The following is an 11,115-nucleotide window of genomic DNA, read 5'->3' on the forward strand; positions in this document are numbered from 1 at the left end:
TCTCTCCAATAGTCCACATTTGAGTCACCCTATTGCAACAGCTGCTAGGGGCTGGATTTCATCACCTGTTATTCATTAAGAGCAAACAGTTGATAGTTTAATTTTTCTAGAGTAGGAAGGGGGTAACTTTGTATTCTAATTTGCAGTTTCTTGCTACCCAACTCTGGGCATCTAACTGGGAAGATTAAAGATAATCTCTCCCAGTAACCGAGAGGCTGAGGCAGAAGGATCACCACAAATTCAAGACCAGTCTGGGTTCCATAGTAAGGCTGAGGCTAGCCTTGGCCATATAGCAACATAGCTATGTTTCAAAAAATGAACAAAAAATTTGAATTTCAAAAGATGTAAGTGAGAGCTCTGAAGAGCATAGGGGTGTCAGAGTGAACACATGGCATCTAGGATGTATTGTACCATGTGACACATGTCCCTGGTGTGACAGGTTATCTCTGTGAGTCCAGAAGGACCCAGGGCATGTGGCTCCATTGAGACCAAGAGTCCCTTCCTTCTTTCCTCTTGTTTGAGCCAATTTGCCTTTTTGTAACATGGCAGGGAGACCGTTGTCCTAGCAGAGCTCCTGTTTGGAGTACCAAGCCCTTTATGCCACATGACTGCAGAATGCTATCACCACACAGTGTCCTCCTTTAGGCTTTGGGGAATGTTTCCCTTGAAGTTCATGAACCACAGAAATGCAGAGGGTGGGTTCTGATAGCTCCAGCCCTCAGGTGTCTTTGCAGTGGGATGGAGTGCAGCCTTTGTGCCTCTGTCTTTCAGGCAGAGAGGCCTCATCTTGAATATCTCTTCCGGAGTAGCCCTTCGGCCCTGGCCTCTGTACAGCCTGTACTCAGCTTCCAAGGTGAGTGACAAATTACCCAAGCCTCTCCCTTCTTCTACTAGTGTCGCAGGTAGTACCTGTGACACTCTTGGGAATCTGAGGGGGCTGTCTGTAAGGCAGGAGGAAGCAAACTACAGGACCTGAAATGTTTTCTCTCTCCCTACAGGCTTTTGTGTGCACGTTTTCCAAGGCTCTGAATGCAGAATACAGAGATAAAGGGATCATTATCCAGGTGAGGTAGACAATCATGGGCCCTCTCGAGTGGAAATCTTGGTTAGGTGGGTGGTAGTCCATGATCCCTTGAAAAGCAGGCTGTGCATGTGAACATGGACTGGATTGTGCTATTGGGGTCCCCTGATCAAGACGGGGCCAGCTGTTGCCTTCACAATCCCTCCTGCTGCTGAGATTTCTGCTGGCCTCCCTCCATTCTGAGTATTAGGTGGAGAGTATGGATGTGGTTACTCAAAAATGCGTGGAGGGCTGATCACATAGCTCAACTGGGAGAGTGCTTGCCTAGCACACACAAACCCTGAGTTTTATCCACAGCACTGCATAAAATGAATGTGGTTAGAGGGCTGCAGAGATGGCGCAGTTGTTAAGAGCACTGATCGCACTTCCAGAGGTACTAAGTTCAAGTCCCAGCAACCACCTGGTGATGTAATGGGATCCGATGCCCTCTTCTGGTTTGACTGAAGTCAGCTGTAATATATATATATATGTATATATATATACATATATATATATACACACATATATATATATTTCTAAAAAATATATATATATTTATATATATTTCTAAATATATATATTTATATATATATTTCTAAATATATATATATATATACATATATATATACATATATATATATTTCTAAAAACAAAAATGGATGTGGTGGTAAATGCCTGTGATCTCAGAACTTGATAGGTGCAGGCAGAAAGATGAAGAGTTCATGGTAATCCTTACTACACAGCAAGCTTAAGGTTAGCCTGAGCTACACGAGCTATCTGGGGAGAAATGCTGTGGACCCTTTGCTGCATGATGCTGAACAAGAGTTGGTCTAACTATTGTTTCCTGTCTGCTATGTGGAGAAAGAGCAAAAAAGGAAGCACTTGACCTGTGCTGGGACTATGGGAGGGAAAGGGATCCCCCTAGAGGGGTGTTGACCTGTGAAGGAATATGGGCACCCCAACACTCTGATCTTTGGCCATGGAAGGAGGAACAGAGCCATTGTGTGGAGACTGCTTTCACTAACAGAAACAGGTCGTTACTGATGTCTCTGGGCTGAGCAATGAAACCATCTGAGTGTCAATGATTGACATGTGCCTGGTTTAATAGTACAGTCTGGGAAGGAGTTTTAGGACATATTAGACATAAATGGGAATACTTGAAATTGTGTGTGTGGGGCGTGTCTATGTATGAGTAGGTATGTATATGTGTAAGCAGGTATGTATGTGTGTCTGTGGGGGGGGCAGTCTGAAGACAACCTTAGTTGTTCTTTCAATGGGGTTTCTCATTAGCATGTCAAGTATGCTTGCTCCCTTGGCTCTGAATTTCATCCCAGTTCTGTTGCATCACCCAAGCAACACTGGGTAGCTTGCTTAAATTGACAGCCTCAGTTTTTCCGTCCATGAAATGGGACTTTACTTCATCACCTTACTTTTTAGGTTACCATAAAATGTCTAATAATAAAATATTTACTGAGTCCCTATTTTGGTCACAAAAGTGTTTTCTCCACCAAAGTTAACTATAAAAATGAAAACATTATTATTATTATTTTCTTCTCTGAAAACTAGGGTTGGAAATTTTTCTCAGAGAGTAACCCTTTGAGATCCTGGAGGCAGGGAGAGTGTTAGGCATTTGAATCACAGTATTCATTTACATAAGAACCAGGTCAAGTAGGTCAGCTGGCAAGTGATTGGGTTTAGTTATAATGCAACGTAATTACAAATGAGATGGAACCAGGAGAGCTAGAATGGATTGTCCTTCCCAAAGAGTTTTATTGGGATGGTGAGGTGGCTCAGCAGTTAAAAGCACTGACTGCTTTTCCAGAGGTCAGGAGTTCAAATTCCAGCAACCACACGATGGCTCACAACCATCCATAATGAGATCTGATGCCCTTTTCTGGGGTGTCTGAAGTCAGCGACAGTGTACTTACATATGATAAATGAATGAGGTGAGTGGGGCAGGAGGGAGAAGGGAAGGAGGATAAAAAGAAAGAAAGAAGAAAAGAATTGTATTATATGAGAGAGAGAGACAGACACACACACACACACAGAGAGAGAGAGAGAGAGAGACAGAGCACAAACATCACAAACAAGTAAACGTGTACATGGAGGTCAGAAGATTCAATTTCTTTTTGTACTATGAGGGTCCCAGGAGAGCACCTTTGACAGCTCTGTTTTTGTTTTTTTTTTTTTGTTTTTGTTTTTGTTTTTGTTTGTTTTTGTTTTGTTTCTCTCGGTAAAGATGTGTCTCAGCATCTGTAGTAGCATCAGAATAATGGTTTCAAATTCTCCATCAGGTTGCAACATGTTTAGATATTGATTGAAGCACAGGGCTGGATCCCCAGAGTGCTATCAGTGTGATGTTTGTTTTTACCATAGAAAAGATTATGTGTATGATCCTAACTGGGGATCAGAGAGGGAGTCCAGAGTACCTGAGGTCACTCCAGCTTTGGTTATGTGTATTAGAACAACATACACAGAACTTCACTCATTTAGCACTGACAGACTTAATATAGAGTACACAATTAAATTTGATTTCAAAGGAATGTGAATACATTTGCCTGTTGAGTCAGAGTTTTACTAGTAGCCCAGTTGGCCTTGAACTTTTGATTCTCCTGCCTCAGCCCTAGGACGATAGGTATGTGTCACTGCTCCTAGCCAATTGACTTTATAGCATAAACCATTCAATGCAATACTTGGGGTGTAATTATGCTGAATGATTCATGCTTGTCTGAACTTCAGTTTTCAGTTCCTCTTATCCCTCCCTGAGCTTCCGATATAACTGCACTTTTATTTTCTGAGTCTGGCAGTTGCCCTGCATGCTCTGGAGGGCATTTGAGCACCCTGAGATGAGCAGTTAAGGCCTCATCTAGAACAATCAAAGGCCCTCTTCTCCAGTTTTGTGCCAGCTTTGGGTCTTTCATCCAGGAGCTTAGAACATTTCACAGGCTGAAAGGAGCTAGACATGCAGGGTGAAATGTGTGTCCATGCTTCAGCCTCTGCTACGGTCGCCGGTTCTGTGTCATACTACTTTTCTCTGCAGGTGCTGACCCCTTACTCTGTTTCAACCCCAATGACGAAGTACCTAAACACCAGGATGACCAAGACCGCCGAGGAGTTCGTTAAAGAATCCTTGAAATATGTCACGATTGGAGCTGAAACCTGTGGCTGCCTTGCTCATGAAGTCATGGTAATCGGTGACCTCTTTTAAAGCAAGGGGAAAGGGCTGTCTGCTGGCATCCTGGGCAGGGTGGGGCTGGCTCTTCCTTACTAGTGGGGCAGTCAGTCATTTTCTTTCACAGCATGCTCACAGGACCAGCATGCCGCAGTACAGCTAGGGAAAAGTAGTAAGAGTTGAGTCCCATGTGCTCAGCCTATAAGTAACCCCAAGGCTCCACTTCTCCACTTAGAAAGGTTCCACTTAGTGGCTACTGGAAGTTCTTTGGTAGGAAAGACAAATAGCTGGATCTTTCTTGTGGTAGTTCTTGCTTTCCTAGGCTCTGTGTTTCAGTAAAGTTGGGCCTCTAAAGAAATGTGAATCAGTTTTTCTTTCCCTTTGAATAAGCAGGGAAGAAAGCATGGCAGGAAAAGTAAAAAGGCACCTTGGAAATGGGGCTTCAGGAAGGAATAGCAAATGCCCAGTAGGGCAAAAAAAAAAAAAAAAAGGTGTAGTAAGGTGGTTGGCACAGAGCACGTTCTCTTGATTTAACACGTACTTCAGAAGGATGAGGATGGCCAAAGGGCATTTAAAGACTTGAGCCTCTGAGAAGTTCACCGTTGTAAAGTGTCACAAGACCTTAAACATTAGAACTATACTTAAACTGCCCCTAATAGTCAGAAAAAATAATCCTTAAATGACTGACTCCAGACTATCTGATATAATTTATTTGCTTTGCTCTCATCTCAAACATACATTTTCCTGTTCCAGGCAATTATTCTGAACCTGATTCCTTCCAGAATCTTCTATAGCAGCACCGCTCAAAGATTTCTCCTGACACGATATTCAGACTACCTGAAGCACAACATCAGCAACAGATAGTGGGGGAAGGTAGTGTGTGTTTGTGTGGGTGTGGGGTGAGGTGTCACTGGAGGGAGAGCTGAGAAGGAGACCCAGAGCTTTTCATTGGTAGTAGTGGCCAGAGGGTGATGACCCTTTACCTCCTGAAAGGAAGTCTGCCATGCCACAGGCACAGTGTGCAGTGGTCTGAGTTTGGAGATCTCAAGAAAAGCTGGGGTGTAAAGGGTATATTTTCTATAAAAGGGAGGCTGGCATCAAGGGAAGAACTCCCATAAAGATAATAAATCTGCTGAAATGAAACGGCTGAGTCTCAGAACACTGAGAAGGACCTTACCTAGAGGGTTGCTTTGCAGATGTATGTAGAACTTAAAACTCAAACAATACCTAATGCTGATAAACTTTACCAGGACCTCTCTGAGCTCAGAACACACCACTTCTCAAATACAGTTTCTCACAGGTTCAGGAAACTGGGGGGGAGGGGGGTGCAAGTGTTGGGGCAACAACTGGTTTAGGCCAGTTTCTTGTCTTCCCCAACCCTCTTTATTTCAACAAGAACACCAGGTTTATCTGTTTCATTCATATTACAGTCTATGTAAGATTGTGCTGATAAAAGATAAAAGTGCAGAAAGAAGTTTTAAGACATCCCTTTGAGGCAGAGATGGCTGAGGATGAAGCACTTGATGAGCAAACACAAAACCTGGGGTTTGAATACTCACAAGCCACACAAAAGCCAGGTGGACCTGGTAGCTTGCCCGTATCTCCAAAACCCAGGAAGCTGAGATAGAGAACCCCTGGGGAAGCTGGACAGTTAGACTAGCCAGAACTGGTGATTCCTGAGTTCAGTAAGAGACCCTACAGCAGTAAATAAAGTGGAGTGTGGTCAGAAAGACGATGATGTCGACTATGGGCATCTACATGCACATTCACGGAATTGCTTGCATATATCCACATGCACACGTGAACACTCATACATGTATATACACTCACCATACACATGGAAAAAAAAACAAACACACATCTGGCACGATGGTGTACAGCGTCGTCTCAGTACTCAGAAGGCAGTGATGGGAGCATCTCCACAAGTCTGTGGCTAGACTGCTCTACAGAGCAGGTTCCAGAACAGCTAGTGTTACCACCCTAGGTGGCAGATACATCTGGGAGAACAGAACCAAAAAAATGAGGTGGATTAAAGTCTCATGCAATAGCCAACTTTGTTCAGAGCATCAGGCAGTTTATATTCTGAGGGTTATCAAGGTCATATGAGCAAAGTTCACGTGAGTTCAAACTGTTGTCACAAGGACAACTTTTGCTTGGAAACCTTTTTGAACAACAGAAGTAGCAGCAACGGGTGGTCCGTAGCAAACCCACTTACTTCTATTTGTTATACCTGGGAGGGGCAAGAAAGCACATTCTGAGAATAAATCCTTGTTTAGAAGGCACAGAAGTCACAAGTCTCTTCTTTTCTCTTTTTTTCTTTTTTCAGAAACAATGGTAACTCAATTGCTGGGGGCAACAACTAGAATCCTAATCTTGTAAGCCATATAAAATCTAAATCTTCCAGTGGCAAATCCTGACGGATCCAACATTGAAACCTGGAGACACTAGTAGCTACATCTTGTCCTATCTCCGGCCCCCCACCCCAAAAAGGACTCTTGTTTTCTTGAAGTTTTCTCACAAGTTCTCAGAAATTTCACATAGCTTCATCCTTGGACCATGTCCCAACATATAATAAGACTCTGCCTCAAAAGAAAATTATACAACAAAGGAAGTCAACCCACGAAATAAACAAAAATAAATTCTCTAATGCAGACAATGGGAATGGTAGAAATGAGAGTTTCTGGGTCTCCAACTCTTGAGGTGCCGGGGACACAGAGGTGATATGTTCTGCCCTAGAGCTACAGTCTTCTGAATGATTATGTTCTTATATGTCCTGTGGCTGAAGGGGTTAATGGCTGGGACCCAGTTGAGGCTGCTAGCTAGAGCCTCCTCCATGTGGCCTCTGATGAATGCCTGATCTTCCTCTCATCATGGTGGCTGGCTTCTAAGCATACCCATTCCAAAAAGGACCTCAAGGTTTACTGTCTTGCATAGGTTAGCTTACAAGTCACAATACACCTTGTCTAAACCCATCCATTCCCTATATGAGAACACACAAAGCCTACTTTTCCAGCTGGGAATGTAGCTAGCTGTTGGGTACTTACCTGGCATGAATGGGATCATGGGTTGCATCCCAGCACTGTAAGCAAGCATACACGATACCTTTCAATTTGGCGGGGAGCTATTATTAACAGGAGACATGAACCACTGAAGTGAAACCTTCTCTTTATTTGATGGTTGATGCTAGTTAGCTGGAGATGAAGGATCAGCTGAGATGAATAAGAGACCAGCATAACTGAAGCACCTTCCAAGAAGCATTTCCTCAGGGTCAGCACAAAATAAACTGTGGTCCAGAGGACCCAAGGCTGCATTCCATGCTGGCAGGTTGGTGTAAGCATAAAATTTTCTCAACCTACTTTAATAAGAGTTCAAACTCGCCCGGCAGTGGTGGCGCATGCCTTTAATCCCAGCACTTGGGAGGCAGAGGCAGGCGGATTTCTAAGTTCGAGGCCAGCCTGGTCTACAGAGTGAGTTCCAGGACAGCCAAGGGCTACACAGAGAAACCCTGTCTCAAAAAACTAAAACTAAAAAAAAAGAGTTCAAACTCTCCTTTAGCCCACCGCTCACTAGAGGTAGTGGAAGAGAAAAGTTATTAGGACATGGAGGAAGTAGACCTGTTTAGAAATAGTTCTTTGAGGGCGAGTTCAATCTTTGTTGTCTGGATATCAGCAGTTCAGATCAGTAGCAACACCAAATATAAATCAGCAGTTGCAGTCCAGTCCAGTTGACAGTCACCACACATGAGCCAGCAAGGGCAGTATAACCCAGAAAATAAGCACAAGGCTTGCCAATTGGCCCTAGGCTGTGGAAGCCGCAAGAAGTTGGAGGAACCTCACCAGAAGTTCTTTGGTAAGATTCTCTCAATGGTGTTACCGTAAGTAGAGCTCAGCAACACAGTGTAAGAACCAATACATGTGTGTTTTTAGTGAAGAATATAGAGACAAAGCAAAGCAAACTGTTAATGCTGGTGCTCCCACTGTCTGTGGGGTCCTATTTATATTCCTTCATCACATGTCCTTTCACGTGTCTGCGGTGGCAAAACATTCTTTTGAGAGACCCTAAGGGCTTTTCCCAGTTCCACACCTTCCTTACAGCTTCACCCTCCTACCTGGGGTCAAGGCTAAGCCAAATTCCATTTTCCACCAACAGGAACATTCTTGAGTAAAAAATTCTCAGAATGTGCTGACTGATGGTCACTTGACCCTCTAGAAAGTCCCAGGTAAAGTTCAAATGTTGCTAGCCAATAGATTTAAAGGTCAACATTCTTAGCCAATAAGTTTGAATTGTAGTCTTGCTGATGTAACCTGTGCCCCTAAAAAGTATAAAAACTGCTTATAATAACCATTCAGTGTCACCTTCTCATCCCTCGCCTAGAGGGACTGATTGAGGGTTGACCCTGATGTGCTAGAAAATAAACCTCTTGCTTTTGCATCGATTTGCATCTCAGTGTCTCACTCGGGGGCATCTTAAAGTAAGTACCACTGATCAAGGGTTAAGGGTCTTACACTTTCATCTGTGTCTGCTTCAGCAAAACATTCTTTCACCTGTCTGCTTCAGCAAAATATTCTTTTACTTGTGTGCCCCAGCAAAACATCATTTGACATAACTGACTTTCCAAAGAAACCAGAAATTTCTACTTTAGTCTGGCACCATGTAGTAGTCCCTGAGGAGAGGCAAGGTAGACATTGGTGATGGTGCAGATTCAGTTGTGGTGGATATCCTAGCATATTAGAGATGACAGGACTGTTAGATGACCACCAAGGACAGAGTGAGCAAGCAGTGTGTGTTCTGGATGCCAGAGCCAGAGATGTGGTGTTGGGAGCCGACTCCTAGCAGAAAGCAGCTATCATCTTTGTAGCCATCTCGAGCCATATACCCTGACAAGAGACTTGTTTTTCAACAGCCTACAACAGTTGAACACACTCTGATAACATCTTGTTTATCCCACATATCTTGTTTTGCTGTTTAGTGCCCCCAGCTACAAGGCCATGCCTGCAAGACACGTGATATCCACACCTGCAAGATGCATGTGGTATCCATGCCTACAAGGCACATGGAAAAGCATATAAATACCCCAGATTTCCTTTCAATAAAGGAGACTTGATCAGAACCTCTGTCTTGTCTCCATTCTTCGAGTCTCTTCTCCTTCATCCCCACTCTGACCCTCAGACTAGAGCAGCAGCTCCGGCCGAGACACAGTGGCCCCCAAGCCAGGCAGTGTGGGCCTCAAGAATGTGGAACTGCCCACATTGTTTGAAGTCAGAAGATTGTGCATGAGCTCCAGATGTGGGACACTAAGCTTTTTATACTGTTGAATTGTCCATTTGCTTTTAACTATGGTTACTGCGCCCTTGGTCTTCCCTGTTGATATAAGAAACTATCAAACTTGGGTTTTTTTATTATTTATTTATTGTTTTATTTAAAAAAAAAAAAAGCCAAATTCCAGCTTCAGCTTGATATAGGGTCCTGAGGTGAAGAAGCTGCAGAAGAACAATTTGGAGTCAGGGATGGATGCAAGTTCACAGCTCTGTGATCTGCTTGAGATAGCTCTCTTTTGCAGACAAAAGCCCAGTCTTTTATTGGCATAAGCTACCTTTTTAGAGATTGCATATCAGTTTAATCTTTTATCCCAGGCTTCCCTTTGATCATTCTGTGAATCAGCATTTTATGACCTTAGCCCCTTGACTTTTAGGAATACCTAGAGTATTCAAGGCAAGCACCTTTTTTTGAACCAGACAGCAAGCACTTTTTTTTTTTTTTAAAATACAGCAAGTCCTATGCATTTTGATAGGCACAGCACTTGTGGTTGCCAAGTCTAGAGAGAGCTTATTTTTATGTGAGAAAGTTAGCTTTAAGAATAATACTTTTTATAATTTTTTTGCAATTTAGCGAGCTCTTGTCTGTGCCGATGTCAGCATCACTGAAGCTCATTTTTATAATTCTTAGCTACCTCAATATATTCTTTTAATCTTTGGATTTTTTTTATTTTTTATCTCAGCAACTCCAAGGCTTATTATTGAAAAGTATTAAGCAATTCCAGAAAGTATGAATATCATTAAGCTATCATCCTTTTTCTTGATATCAGACCTTTTGTCTGTCCCCAACCTCTAATTCGATCACATATATAACTACCTCCTTTACGGAGTAGACTATCTGGACCAAATTTAGTTGTTGATGGCTTCTGTGGAGGAGACCACCATTTCACCACTATTATTATATAACCATCTATCTGAGCCTTGTTTTTTTTTTTTTTTTAATGATTCCTTTCTCTTTTGTGATCAAGGTTTTTTTCCTTCTATTGACCAAATCATGTCTCCTTTAATATCTTTCTGATTAAGCTGACTCATTAGTGCAGCTGCCTCTGTTCTTTTGATCCATGAAGCCCTTCATACAAAATATATTTTGTCCTTTTTATTTTGCATAGTTGAGAAACCCTATAAAGAACAGTTCTTATACTGATTTATGTATTCAAGTTTTCAGAGTTCTTTCCCACAGCCTTAATGGCTTTTCTGAAGGTCATAGCATCAGCATTTTGCTGAGGATCACCAGAAACATTCTCACTTCTTGTAATCATGCTGTTTCTAGTTATCATTGAGTCATTGACCTTGGCAGGGAGAACATTCCCTGAAGGAGGAACATGAAGTAAAATATGTACATTATTATGCAAACAAGCTTTATACTTAGAGCAACCTTCAGCTTTTGAGGAGATCCATGTTGGCTCTGCTCCAGAGGGGGTGGGTGAGGAATCTTGTCACAATGTCTCTTCTAAGGCCTTGTCAGACCCAGCAAAAGAGTCCACAGTTAAGTGACTTTGGATTTTTAAAGATAACTTGGTATTTCTGTTTGTTTGGCTTTTTTGTTTGTTTGTTTTTGTTTTTCAAGA

The 11,115-nt window shown here is 42.6% G+C and overlaps 1 protein-coding gene across 1 annotated transcript in view; it reads left to right on the forward strand.

Annotated features, from left to right (window-relative positions):
• Nucleotides 1-8,666, forward strand: part of Hsd17b3 (hydroxysteroid 17-beta dehydrogenase 3) — a 35,052-nt gene extending 26,386 nt beyond the window's left edge. The window contains exons 8-12 of the mRNA XM_076938793.1: nucleotides 772-853; nucleotides 999-1,064; nucleotides 4,101-4,247; nucleotides 4,986-5,105; nucleotides 6,559-8,666. Coding sequence (XP_076794908.1) covers nucleotides 772-853; nucleotides 999-1,064; nucleotides 4,101-4,247; nucleotides 4,986-5,096 — 406 coding nt within the window. The 3' untranslated portion in view covers nucleotides 5,097-5,105; nucleotides 6,559-8,666. The remainder of the gene's footprint in view (nucleotides 1-771; nucleotides 854-998; nucleotides 1,065-4,100; nucleotides 4,248-4,985; nucleotides 5,106-6,558) is intronic.
• The last annotated feature ends 2,449 nt before the right edge of the window (nucleotides 8,667-11,115 follow it).

The sequence above is a fragment of the Arvicanthis niloticus genome, chromosome 8 (assembly GCF_011762505.2).
Source record: "Arvicanthis niloticus isolate mArvNil1 chromosome 8, mArvNil1.pat.X, whole genome shotgun sequence".
Taxonomy (NCBI): Eukaryota; Metazoa; Chordata; class Mammalia; order Rodentia; family Muridae; genus Arvicanthis; species Arvicanthis niloticus.